The sequence below is a fragment of the Numenius arquata genome, chromosome 8 (genome assembly GCF_964106895.1).
Source record: "Numenius arquata chromosome 8, bNumArq3.hap1.1, whole genome shotgun sequence".
In the NCBI taxonomy this organism is placed as follows: domain Eukaryota; kingdom Metazoa; phylum Chordata; class Aves; order Charadriiformes; family Scolopacidae; genus Numenius; species Numenius arquata.
This window is the reverse complement of record NC_133583.1, coordinates 20,645,279-20,660,081: the sequence shown is the minus strand read 5'-3', so window position 1 is coordinate 20,660,081 and position 14,803 is coordinate 20,645,279. Positions and strand designations below refer to the sequence as shown.

The window sequence follows — 14,803 nt, the reverse complement described above, 5'->3', positions numbered from 1 at the left end:
TAGCCTCAGAAAGAAGTCCTCTGCAGTTCCTGCTTAAGGAGGAAAAAAAAGAAAAAAAAAGGAAATAAAAAGAAACAAAAAGAGAGAAAGAAGGGCCAGAAGTGTACAGTACATTCATGCAGGAAGATTTTTTTTTGTTGTTTTTGTTTTTCTGAAAGGGAATAAGGAGGAGGGAAGGGGGAGTATGTAAATCAGCCATTCATTCTTTCCCCAAAACCATTGTGATCAACAATTCATTCACTTGTCTCAGAGTGAATAAGAGTTCAAACAGCTTTTCAGCCAGCAATGTTTTTAATATATATATTTATATATTTCGGTTGCTGTGGGTTTTTTATTTTATTTTATTTTAATTTTTTTTTTTTTTTTGCAGTGACCTTTTCAGCTAAAGTGATGTCTCCAGGCTATGTATTGGGCTTCCTGGACTAGAAGAGGTAGCTGATTTACTTGTATCAGTTGTAAGATTTATTCCACTGTCGATAGCACTGTTGTTCTTGTTCAGCGAAGACGGTGGACTTGAGTTTTTCTTGAGAGCAGGGTCTTCTTCTAGGTCTGTGTCATCAATGAGTGGGATGTGGGGCTGGGAATCTTCTATCCTAAATTCAGGATGAGTCATAAAGTTGTGAATAGAGGTTCTAGATTCTGGTTTTTCTAAACCTTCATAGAGAGAGCTACGGAATGCCTTCACGACGCGGATCTGGGGGGAGAAAAGGAAAGAGGTGTCAGAGGTAGCACCTTCCAAGGACAACACTGTGTTAGAGAATACTTTGTGAAAAATGTAGCATATGGTTAGGGCAGTGCAGGCAGCTGAAGTCCATAGTCTCTGGATGTTATATGCATAAACGAGTGGCTCAGTTATGTGCATTTTGAATATCTGTATCAACTGCAATATTAAAATAAATCAAGTTTAAAGCCATCAAAGAACTGATGGGAAGTACTGGTTAAAGAAAGCGAACATCCACTCGTGTGGTACATCCCTAGTAAAAGACAAGCCATGTTAATTGTAATGCAAATGTAAAACCATGCATGTTGATAGTTTTGCAGTGAGTAAGTAGGAAGGCTTTTTTAATTAAAAAAGTCTCTTTTGTATTGTTAAAAAACCATTACACATAACATATCACACTTCACAAACAGAAAAGCACAGAACACAGACACGGTTGGATGGGTACGTATGAGACACACACAGGAGCCAAGTGTAAAAACTATATGTAATATCAATGTTTTAAAGCAAAATCTAAATGAATGCAGCCAAGAGCACAAAAAGCCAAGCAGACAAAGTACTAAGCATAATCATGCTGCCAAAGGGGAAAAAAAAAAAAAAAAAATCACAGTTACCACATGAACAGAGATAACTTGCACACAACAACTACACTTGGAAGCCTGGATAATGTGAACATAGTATTGTTGAACCAACTTTTATTTTTCCTTCATGCATATGTGAGGTAAACACTCGAGTATAGACCCACTGTTCTAGCCATTTAACTTTTTAATATATATAAAAAACATGTAGTAAAATAATGTATTGATTGTTGGGTTGAATTGAATTATGTGGTTAAACAGCAAGCTCTTTCATTTTCTGTGTCTCGGTTGTAAAACTGTAAAGTTAAATGCTGGAAGCGACACAATTTACGCCATTTATGCAGTCTTTAAACTAGGTCAGCTGACTTTTGCCAGGGTCACTCTAACGGCATTAACCACCTGACAGTAAAAACACAGGTGAAAATGAACTACAAGACTCAGCCCATTAGACTGTTGGGAACAGTTCAAATTGCTTTCCCAGTAGGAAATGAGAGGAACGGAGTGAGGAGCATTGCAGAGTGGGAACACTAAATCCTCTGCAGGTGGGCAAAGGGAGGGATGCTGTCTATATCCCAGTGACCTACCAGTTTGGAAAAGAAGTGAAGGTTTGTGCTGGTTTACTGCTGAAAAAAACATAACTTTTTGGAAGAGGGTGAGGGGGCAGAGAGGAAAAAACAGAATGGCAAAACGTGATCTGTTGGCAAATGTTTTATGACTAAATATGAGTTCTATCCTTCTACTTCCATGTAGTCCATGAGCGAAATCTTAGCATTTCTTAGAGGGGAGACCAAAACACAGGCAGAGGCAGAAAAGGTGCAAGCAGGCATCGTGAAAGCTTCTCCACACACATTTGAGATGGTTTGGTGGTTGGTATGTGTATCTTTTTACATGTATAATAAACTGCACGTTACTGCTTGGCCTAATACACCACTAATTTGTAAAGCTTTAATTCCTCTTTTAATTGGCAGGCTGCATTTTAGTAATGGCATGGGGTCACAGTGTTAAAGCTGTGGGATCTAAATGATCCTGTGGTTGGAGTTGTCCAAATTGTACAGAATTTCAGCACATTTGGGGAAGACGCTGACTTGCATTTTGATCTCTTTGACCTTTGTCCTTGTTTATGTTCTCTAAATTTGGATATTCATCATCTTTCAAAAATCCCAAAAGCAGAAGTCATGCCAGCTACAGATACACAGCCTTTGGTCAGTCCAAATACTCTCCCTTCTCCATATACATGTATTTGGTAACAGCAGGGCATAGGAAAAAAAGTGGTTCATGTGACTGCTTATGCTTTGAATGAGGATTGGAATGGCTCAGAACGCCTTGCCCAGATCTTAGGATACTAGAAGATTTTGGAGGCTGGCAGAGGTGCAAGACAAGAGGAAGATAAAAAGAATAAATTTTACACACTCCAGTTGTATAGAGTTCCTGACACCTCTACCTAACACTTGCTTGACAGTGCTTGACTTGCTTGACAGAGCACTTGGAATTATAAACCAGGGTTTTAGGAGAGCTGAATCTCTTTGAGTTGTGCTGTGCTATGGGATGGTTCTGTATAGTGAACTAACAGACTGGGATAAGAGATTCATTTGCATTACTAAAGATAGGATTTGAACTCAGGGAGAAGAGGTGACATTTTAATTCCCTCATTATCTACACCTTTCCATCTTGTATTTTAAAGTGCAAAGTAATTAGTCTAAGCAATGAAAAAATAGTATGTTTTTTCAAGGCAATCTTACTATATTATCCAATTTTAAACCAGGAAACTTTTTCTAACATGCCTACTTCATAGTATGGGCTGATATAGTGACATTTTATGCAAAGCTACCTATTATTTCTATCTAAATAAAAATATCAGTCATCTCATTCAGTTGCAGCTGTTGGCTCTATCTTACTAACAAAGTAATTTAATTCTCTTGAATACAGCCGCTTCTTATTGCACAGATTTAGATTTTATTTGCCAGCTGGATTCTTTTTAATAAAGGTAAAGTAAATTTTTACTTAAATAAAAAGGTTTGTAATTTGATATTATGCTTGAACAGATCCAGCAGAAACCAATGAAAGTAAAGCCTTTCTTCAAGTCGCACAATCTGTATTTAAGCCCCTATGGGTTAGCAGGGGAAGAACTGTTTTCAATTTATGAGGCTCCAAGTTCCGTAGTAGGGGAAGCATCTATATTGCATTTAACATCAAAATTTGGCATCTAGTTTGCATTTAATACCAAGCTTTTTGTCAGTCTAGCTGACTAACATCTGGCATAGCTGAGGGGAAAACTATAGATTTAGGTTGTATTTGAAAGCCAGTTATGAAAACCTGCCTGCCGTGGCCTGAATTTGGTCCTCTGCAGTGATTGCTTGAACCAATGATCCAGTGAAAGAGAACAATACACTAACATCTTTTACTTAGATGTGTTTACACAGCAATCTGAAGATAGAACTGCAGAATGCACAGTCAGCCAGCAGTCCTGCACTTTGTGTGAAGATCTATGGCAGAGGTTTGGCATGGACTGCTCAAGTCTTTTAGGAACATTTACATGTTACTAGAATAGCTTCTGCCTGTTCATAGTGATTTTTACTGGAAATATTGCTAAGAACTAGTTCAGATCTGCTGATACCTAAAGTAGTTAATCTTCTGAACACAGTGGTAACGTAGAGGCCAAACTTGGGCAAATCCCTAAAGCTGAGAATACATGAAGTTAGCTTTCTACTAAGTTTTCTTCACTGAGGAACTGTAGAAAACTACCTTATTTTCTTAAAATTTCTCTACAGTTTCAGAGAGAGATATATATATATGTTTTCCATTAATTTGTCACTTAAGAAGAAACTCCCTCCCCAACTTTAAATTTTGCATATTTAGCTTGGCATCTAGAAAACTTTATTTTTTTAGTATCACACCTCATTCAGGGACAGAATTTCTGCATTACAATGTAATTCAAAATCTTGTTCCTAGTCTGTCCCCCAATGCATCAAATTATTGCTTACAGGAACATAACTTGCTTCATTCATTATGTTAGTGGAGACAAAGGTATAAGGTTTGTTGGATACAAATGGTGGCATTTTAATTTATATATAATACTACTGGCATATTTAAGCTAAGAACTAAAAAATATTATTTACCCAGATTTACATGGCCCAACAGCAACAAATTCTTTTAATACAAGCTTAATTTCAAGATTTGAAGTAATATCTGGTGTAAAAATGTTTAGGGGCTCTGCTGAAACAAAGCCCACGTTACTTTCTCTTTTTTTTTTTTTTTTTTAAGATAAAATAAAGCTGATGAATTTCATATGATGTTGTTATGGTTGTACAGCATGTAAAAGCAGGGACATACCCATGATGGATAGAACCTGGAAAGTGTTGGTTTATTATGAACTATGTAGAGTTCATGTAATGATATTTCTGACAATGCCAAGGGAAGACAAACAGTGTGATACAGCTCCCTTTTCTCACAGTAATGGAGACAACAGAAAAAAATGAACTGCTTTTAAACAAAAGACTGTGGGGACAACACTTCAGGACATTTTTGACATTGCTCTAAGTTTCCACTTCTTTCTTCTCTGTAGCTGTAATAGAAAAAACTCTTCAGTTTCATCCCACCTTGAAAGTTAGATTTATTATACTGCATCAGGCAAGAAAAATAAAAAGAAATATAATTTTAGATACTACAAATTTTTCCCATCAGAAGAAAAAGATGAAGTTCAGAATGTCACTCCTAAGTACAACAGTCTAGGCAAAATACAGGAGGCCTGATAAGCATCAAGAGATGTATTATGGTTGGTAGTGTGTGGGCTTATACTCGAATGTTTACCTGGCTTCATATAAGCCAAGTATCTTGAGTTTGGTTCACATTCATTTCAGGCTCAAGGTTAAAGACTCACAACCTCTTTTTATTTCACTCTCTCCTGCTGAACCCTTTTGTCCAATGTTCTCTAGCCCTCTGGGAAAACAAACACATTTAATATTCAGACAGTAGAGAGTAGGGCACTGCAAAAGCAAATAAATTCAATACTGAAAGATCAGTAAGGTGATTAGTATAAAATTGTAAACAAGAGGTCAATTTTGCAAAGAGATGCCAACTCTTAGGTGTAACTGATACTATTCTATATCAAGACTATAGCTATACAAAGGTAAATGAGTTTGATCAAGTACTATTGCATATATAAAGCTCTGAAATAGAAGGCATATCTTCAGTATATTTGGTTTTGTCTATATTTAATCCTCCCAGTTTTAGGTGAGTAAAATCAAATTAGTTATCCACAAGAGGAGATATTGTATGCATTGGAGTTACCAGTAAGTATTGTGGCTAGTATGTTCTGGATTGTATGATGCAGAAGCTGAGCAAATTCCAAGATAAAATAAAAAACCTAATAAATTTTACTAAAATTATAATTTCTAGGTTTCTGCTTTAATGAGTGAAACAGATGCATAAACGTTATCTGTGCTACTCTCTTTCTACATAAATATGCAGTAAATCCAGTAAGTGCTGCTGAAAAGTCAAACCATGTGTAGCAAGAGGAAAATAGAATACCTGCATATCCTGTGAAATCCTCAGGCCTGATTCTCATTTCACAAAAGGTTCTCATGGCTATTATTCCAATGACTTTTACAGCATGAGATCAGAACCATTTGCAGGTCTTCCACTTTCCATAGCTTAGCTCCTTTATTATAGGATTGTTGCAAAATTATGGAGTCTGATATTTATGTATCAGATTTGGCAAAGTTTAAATATATTATACAACCCTTTAAAAGAATTTATTCTGGTGTTAGGAGTCTAAACCTTCTTGTCATGCCATATCTCCATTGAGGACTTGGTTTTATATTGAGATTTTAAGCCTAGTTAGTTTCCCTGCAGCGAAGATACACAGAAGTTGATTTAGACCTTACATATCCCAACAGGATTGTGAAATCTTGGTTATAACCACTGCGAACTTCTAAACTTTAGTATGGTATCTCTGACTCTATGAGGTGATAGTTTAACAATGTTCCAAAATAGTGCAACTTTATAATCCTAATTTTAGGTGTGGACTTTGTTTAAAAGTCATGTTCTGCTTGTTCTGTTTCCTCCTGTGGTAGTTGTGCCACGTTGGCACAGAAAGCAACTGACTTTTTCACTACGGCTAGTATGCCCTCTTGACTCGGTCTATGATCTGAATATAGATCAACATGGAACAGTAAGCTTTGCCTTAACATTTATTAAAATAGAAGATTTCTTTTAAATTTTTTTTAAGAAATTTGTTCCCCTTTTTCTTCATAAGAAAATTTGATCCAAATATAAGATTTTATCTTACGTTCTAGTTGTAAAGTCAGTCCAGCTGAATGATGATTACATTTATAGGAAATTAAATATGTAAGAATACAGAAAAGCAAAAGCTGCTGGAACAGTAAATAATTTTTCTTGATCCAAAAAAAAATATCTGATTTTCATACACAACAGATAACAGCTAAACTATGCCCTTTCTGTAAAATTATCTATTAGTAAATAGACTGTAACATGCACGAGAATTAAGCTTGATGAATGTCTCATGTTAGTTTGACACAATTTGCAGGTGTTTATGCCCGTGTGCCACTCCAAGACAAGTGTTGCATGTGTAAAGAAAGCTTCTACCTATAAATGACAGTTTCTTGGCAAGTCTGATAAACGTCAGCTATTTTTTAACTAAAGGGAGAATATAAAAATTTGTCTTTCCATGCAAATTAGCCCCACTTCTGAAGATTGTAGCCCCCCTCCAAAAAGTGAATCAGATCAAAAATACAGCCTTAAGGGTGCTATGCTCTTCTTTTTCTTGAAAACATTTTTTAAAAACCAACCAGAAAACCGAACAAAAAAACCCGAAAGAACCTTCAGAGGTCTGTATGATGGAAGAATACTTCTGAGAATATTTTGTGAATGTTTGGTAATATTTTAATTGGCTGCTATAAAAATTAGAGTCATCAGTGTGTATTTTTTCCTATATCAACCTTACAAGTGGCTTCTTGAGGCCACTGTTGCTTGAGTTAATATAATAAAAAAGTTGTAAGTGATTCCATGAAATACTTCTAAAAATCTCAGACAAAAATGACAGACCTCAACAGAACAAAGAAAAAGGAATTTGCAATTACAGAAACTACAGCAGATTTGTGATCTGGGAGGTTGCCCTTTGGTGGGGTTTGTTTTTGTTTGTTTCCCCCAATGTTTTCTAAACTTAACAATATTATAACCTTTTACAAAAGGAAGGATTTTTTTTTGGTAAGGGACCTGCAGTTGCTGGCTGCTTCTACTTAGGAACAGTATTAACTATATATGAGAACAGGAGGAAGAGCGAGTACAAAGAAATATTAAATGTGCATCTTTCTTGAGAAATTTGGAAACATACTTTTAAAAGAGTTACCTACTGATAATACAAACAACATCTGAGAACCAGATATAAACAGATTAGGACAAAGAATAACTTGTTTACTTTGTGTACAGTTAGATCTACTCATCCTCTACCTAATTAACCAATGTAGTAGCAAAGGCTTTAAGCATATACTTAATTTTAAGCACAAGCTAGATTTTGTGTTACTAATTCTGAGCCTCAAAAGTAAAAAAGGTGTTCCGTTGCCCCACTGGATCTGATTTTGTTTTCCCAAAATAAAACATAGAAAGAAATGCATGTAAAATATATATCCACCAATGCTGGCAAGGGATGGCCTGGTATCTAAAACCACTTTTACCCCTGTAGTGTAACAGATTGATAATATGGACCACAATGTTATCAATTAATTAATCCAGAAATGTGTAATTTATTATTGGCAAAACCCCCATGACAGCTAAAAAATATCAACATAACTAGGGAATCTTTAGTAGTCATAAATATTCCTTTGTATAAAATAAGGTATTCCATAACCCTATGAAAGACTTCAATGTGCCATATTTATGAATAACTGAAAATTTCAGGTAATGACTTGCTAATCTCTTTCAAACTACTGTAGATGTAGCTGCATCTGACAGGCAGATTTCTTTTTAAGCATGCACTAAGCTTTGAATCAAACATTTATCTGCCCCAAAATACTAGAAAAAAAGTACATTTTTTAAAAATTCCAAAATATTATAAATCTGCAGAAGAAATCTCACAGATTGGTGAGGTGTCACGAACTATATATTAAAAACCTATACAGAACAGCACAAATGCTCTGTTAAATTAGACTTACATATTCTTATTGATAAAGCACCATGCGATGCTTGTATTTTTTATCAAGTATTGATATCAAAACCTTTGCATTTTGGGCACCCAAACTGACACCTGAAATATCCTGATTGTTGCAACATGCTGAACACCATTTCTCTGAAAATGAACCTTTCTGATGGTATCTCATATTGGGCCTTTTCAAGTATTAGACCTTTTTGTCATTTTCCCTTGATACTCCCCATAATATATCTCCATATGCAAGATTTTTAGGATTCCTGAAGACAGGGAAAGGCTTCAAAACCAGAGGCGCAATTATCCCATTATTCCCTCCCACCTCCGAGAAAGAAGGTAATAATTTAGGGTTTAATTCATTCTGAGCAGCTAAGAGGAAATAAGTCAGTTCTGTCCCACCACATACATTTAAATCAAGGAGCTGAAAACTAGACCTAGGTGTGCATTTTGCAACTGAAATTTTCTCAGAAAATGCCAATGCACAAAAATATACTGCGTTTCTTTGAAATTTGAATTAGGAAAGGTTTTCCAGATTCTGGAAGATGAACAACCGACTGTAAATACCCAATTTAAAAATAAAAATACAAAGTATTTTTTTCTTTGCGTTTTCACTGTCATTCATTAAGTTTGTGTCATTGTATTAATAAATAAATAAATATTAATAAATAAATAAAAACATTCCCTAAGGGCTGTAATTTGAAGCACGCACTGGTTTGATACTAAACAGACATTATATTGCAATAATAAAATACTAACAGTCCAGAATAATGACTTTAAAAGGCCCAAACTCTTAATTGTCCTCTGCTATGGAGATACGTATCTCTAAGTAGCTTAACAAATCAATCATATGGGTTTTATTTTACTGAATAAATATGGTCATAACTGATGAGCTCCATAGACCCGGTTTATTTTTCCAAATAAACAGAGACACCAAAGACTGTAGGAGATTATGCTTCCTCCTATTAATTAACTTCAGCCCATCGCCCAGGAAGGCCTTTGTCAAGACGCATGACCATTCAATTCTTAGTTGCTTTGCTGCAACAGAGAGAAGAGAGGGAAGATAAATTGTCTACTGTAATTTTATTAGATCTATCCTTTCAGACTGCTGGCCACAGGATGTTATTGAAACATTTACCACAGCAGAATGAGTTACTCTCTGTTTTCTGCTCAAATGTAGAAATGTTATTATAGGAAATTGTTCCCTGGATGAAAGGCCGGTTTGTGTGCGGAGTTTTGTGTCCTACTCGGTGTGGAAATGAGGGAACTTGGGCTTGGAGTTCTCAGAAGCAGGTTACAGAGCCTGTGGCACAGCAGTGGCGCACAGCTCAGTGTCTCTGCTTCTCTTGATTGTGCTGCTGCCCTGAAACGGCTGTCGGAGAAAAGAAAAAAGAAAGGAAAAAACAGGAAAAGATACAAATTTTCTCCAGGGGGCAACTGCCAAACTCGGAACATTAACGGCTCTTTTGGTTCTTAGCAAAAGCAAAGTTTCTGCTTTGACTTCTAATTCCAACAAAACTTCTAATGCATGTCTAAAACTTTTGCTTCATGTTCACATAGCGAGGGGGGGGGTTTGCACTCAAACGGAATGGAAAGGCCAAGCTTCTGTTTTTTTCTCCAGGAGTTCTGAAATTTTATTTACTTCTCTTTTCTACCTTTCCCTCTGTTAACCAGACAGACAAGACTGGCTTCTTGTTTGTTTAGTCAACTTTGCACTAAAACTTGCATACGGAATATACTGCATTATTTTTTAAAGTAAGTGACAAGCTTGTAAACTGAGTTCTAGAAATTTAAATATTCTTTTAGTGCTAGCTATACTCTAAAACAAAATAACTACTTACATCTCTGAATAAATAAATAAATAAATAAACCACCAAAGTTAGATCTGTAAGAGTCTTCCTGAGCAACTGGAATTTTAGTGTTAGTGAAGCAGCCCTTTCTTACTAGCCGCCTCAAAGTTTTTATTCACTTCTCTACCTCTTCACTACATGCTTTGTTTGCATGTAAAAGAAAGCTGTGTTGGGATTTCAGTGTTTAGAAACCTGCTGTTTCTAACAAATAAATGTGTTACCACGTTTATTTTGTTGTTTCAACACTGTCCTTTAACTTGTTTAGCTTCCTCCTTCCTTAATGTTTGCCTTCCCTGTGAATTTAGAGATAACGAATCTATCCTTTCACCATCCTTAATCCCTTAGCCCTGCATCACAAAACAGATTCTCTGTTTCCTTGTTCCTTCCTGGACCTGTACTAATTACAGTACATCTGTTGGACACGAGTGACCTATATTATACACCATCTTCCAGATGGAATGATCTTTTATCTGACAAGCTGTATTGCTTAATATAAGATATTTGTAGAATCATTTAAAGTACTTATTTAATAAGCAGAAGAAAATATATCCGATGAGATTGAGAAAACAGGACACAGAAGCCTCAAATAAAATCAGAATCTCCATACACTAGATAAAAAACTGACTAGAAATTCCTGTCCTAACAGTAAGTTACCAAAGCTTGTAATGAATCATGGAGAGTATCTACTGTACACAAAGTACTCATTGTTTTGTGTTTCTGGGTATGTGTAAACTAATAAACATAACAGGACAAAATGGGGAAGGGCAACGTAGCTTAGTCTCAAGTGACTGCTACATAAGTTGGCATCTCTGTAGGTCTGATGCATTAAGAATACACACTCACGCCCAGCCGCAGCAGCAGATGTGCTGGTAGGAGAGGAAAGAGCATTGGATAACGATACGTGACTAGGGCTAGAAATATTGGTTACATCCTGGGTCTGGCTTGTGACGGAGGACTGTCTCCTTAGAGCCCCCTGAAAGGAAGTGCCACTCTTGAAAGTATTGACTACTTCGATCTGTAATGGAGGAAAGAATGAGACAAGTTGCTTAAAGTATGGATACAGTTGCATAACTGACAGGAATAATAATGAAAAACAATAAATCAACCGTGCACACAGTTTTACTTCAATTGAAATAAGTACTTTTAAGTGTTCCTTTTAATGTTTTTAGATATGAAACGATCCAGATTTTCTGCCTGGATAAAATGAAACAGCTCTATAGGAGGCAGCAGAGCTGCATCAGTTTAAACAACTAGATTTGAAATAACAATATTTAAAATTTAAACCATTTTATTTATATGTAAATAAAGTAAATAAAACTGGAATACTTGATATAACTAATCTCCACTTTTTTCCTACTGAGAATAAAATTACTTTGTTACTGCTCTCTAGGCGTTCTTCCAGAGGGAGGAAAATTCACTTAACTGGAATTGGGTGGGGAAAAGGGTGGGGACAACACCCAGTGAAACCAAAGAAACCTTTTAAATATTCAAAATAAGACTCCATTTTGTCTACAAAAACAAGGCTGGCAGTATATTAGCTTGATAAAATGGAAAGTGTTCCAATATTTTATCTTTTTCTATAATGAAAGTTTGTATAAATTAAGCATAGTGATAATGAATATTGGTCTTATATAGCTACATATTTTAAAAGATTAATATTTTCTCTTGATACAACGCACTTAAAATCACACAGAAAATGATGTGGAACTGGATTGACTACGGCAGCAAATAACATATCAATTTTTTACTTGTTATTTTCATGTCTATTGTATGCAGTTTGATATATCCATCCCAAATAACTTCCTGAGTGCTTTATTCATCACCACAGAAGATGAGTTAAAAAAAGAGCTGCGTATTTCAAGGCATTCTTTGTCACCAGTATAACCCAATAAAAAGCAGGCTCTGTATACAAATGTAAAGCCAGGGATTGGCAGTAGGCAATATCAAGGAGCAAATACATGCTACAAATCCCTACACACCAAAACACCCTCTTTGTTACATTAGTACAACCACAACATGACAAAGCAGCGGTAGCAGTATCAAATAGAAGAATTCAACCAACTACTTATTTGAAGTAACCCACTGTTACCAGATTTGTATCTTTCAACCCAGATTTCTGAAGATATGCAGCCTAGAAAGTAGTTGGGAGAACTTAAACTGGTCTATTTATCAATTAAAACAGCCCTCCTAAATTTTCGAAGTTGAAAGCACTATAATAAATTGGCTAACATTTTCTGCCTGCAGGCAGTCTTGGAAATAAAAAAAATCATATGGCTTCATCTTTAATAGTATGGATGTATCTCCTCCCATAATCTTATCTTTGGTCATCATTGTTTATTTTCCTGCATGTTTTTAATGGGAATAATCATACCACAGCCAGCTGTAAAAGGGATCAAAGGTTACTGGTGTAAAATTGTCACACTGACCTATGTAAAAACTCTACAAACATGAAATAGCTGATTTGTTCACTGACCCACTGGTTGAGAGTCCTGTTTACAACATTCATTCAAATATGTGCACACTAATAGACGTACAGTATTTAGCAGTCATCACAACATTTTACAGCTCTGCTCTCAGTGTCTTCTGCAGCAGAGTTATTTTGAATTACATATCAAACACAAATATCACAGCAAAAAAATACAGTCTGAGGTGAGTTAGCATATGGAATAGGGATACAAGTGAATCATTAGCTAAGGTTCACATTGGCATCTAGAAAAAAACCCATATGGTTCAAACCATTGGTTACATAGGAAGGCATACTAAATACTCACCTGAAACGTTCACTGTACAAAAGTAGAATTAAATACAGATCTTGGGTTTCACACAGGTGACAGAGCACTCTTCAAAAGAGACCATTCAAAAAAGATTTTAAAGACTCCTACTGAGAGCATGAAGTGCGAGCACTGTGGAAGACACAGATCCTAAGCCAAAAGGCATCTCTAGATGTACAAATGCCTTCCTGATAAACCGAAGGAAAGACCTTAGTATAAGAGTGAAAAGATAAGGGAAGACCTGTATTTAATAGTTTCTCCAGAGAAAAATTACAGGTGTGTAATTTACTCATTCTCCTGAAGAAAGTAACCACCGATCTTCATGAATATCATTCATGGGGGGGAAGATGACAACCTTTTCAGAATCTTACAAGATGAACGTACAGGGCTGTGTTCTGCCTGAAGCCAAGAAAGAAGAGAAGAACTTGGCCCAAACAAAGGAAAAAGAGTTCATCTAAATAAATAATGCATTTAAAGTTAAGAACAATTCAAATTGCTAAAAAGGGGAAAGTAAATGATAAGTCATATATCATGAAAAGTTTGAAAAATATCCACCAAAATATAGGATGCAATCATATTTTGATTATAACCCTTCAGGCAGATAAAAAAAATACTGTCCTACATATGAAGCTCATTTGTAAGGTTGCAATTTTTCACCTCTCATTTTTCTGTATGTTCTATACTCTAGAAGATCCATATTTCTGAGGTACACACAGCTAATAAAAATATCAGTGATTAGTAGTTAAAAAAAAAGATCTTATACTAGAAGAATAATCCTGGCAGAACAAACATTTTTCTGATATTTAACACAGAACAGATTTTTAAGAAGAATTTCTGTTGTCATTAATATTAACGAGACCCAGGAGATTCACCTAATCTCCAACCAGGAAATTCTTTAAAAAAAAAACCACAACCAAAAACCAACCAAAAAAACAACCAACCCAAAAACTTTTCTGCATGCAATAAAACAGTTTCCATTCCACTTGCACTGGGCTATTGCAATGTTTTCTATATTAAAAGCTATATGTATAAAATGAAGTGCTAGCTTATTATCTAACTTCAAAACCACTTGCCAGGAGTGACTTTCATTGCTATAGGGTTTCCATAGGTTCAAGAGAAAATTTTTAATGCAGAGAGGAAGGGAAAGAAAATGCAGTACAGCACCTCTATGTATGTTTTAGTACCTAAAGAGGAGTAATCTTTTTTCAGTAGCAATTAACATGGCACCTGTATATTTTTCAGTTGCAGTTATAGATGGTTATTTCCCACCTTAAGCAGATAAAGCAAACTGAATTACAGGATGAATGAAGCAGAGGAGGAAAGAATCAGGTCCAGTGTTCTAAAAATCTCACGTGTAGCTTGAAAGTTTTCAAACCTCCACACTCAGAATTTTTCCATACTAAAGTACCATGTAACTAGAGAAACTATTCAATATACAATTAAAAAAAGATGCCATCATTTTTAGTTGTTACTCAGATTACACAGTTTTGCCTGACAGTGAACTTGCTGAACTTTCCAAAGGCCATTAGATCTGCCAAGATGGTGTGATGAGTCTTCTCTCAACTCTTTTATTCCTTCAGAATGAAGGATTTTTGAGAACTGCAACAAAGACTTGGGAAAAATTGCTGAAAACTAGCAGAGGTTGAAAAGCCCTGTCTTTTATGCCATTTAAGACCCCCTTTGTATCTTTCTGAAACTTGCATAACTAGGATGAGTCATTTGTGAAACTT

At 35.6% G+C, this 14,803-nt stretch overlaps 1 protein-coding gene across 1 annotated transcript in view; it reads right to left on the bottom strand.

The window, feature by feature from the left end:
• Positions 1-382: 382 nt before the first annotated feature.
• ATP2B2 (ATPase plasma membrane Ca2+ transporting 2) overlaps positions 383-14,803 on the bottom strand; it is a 425,551-nt gene continuing 411,130 nt past the window's right edge. The window contains exons 25-26 of the mRNA XM_074152043.1: positions 11,231-11,317; positions 383-694 (exon numbers count right to left, since the gene is read on the bottom strand). Coding sequence (XP_074008144.1) covers positions 383-694; positions 11,231-11,317 — 399 coding nt within the window. The remainder of the gene's footprint in view (positions 695-11,230; positions 11,318-14,803) is intronic.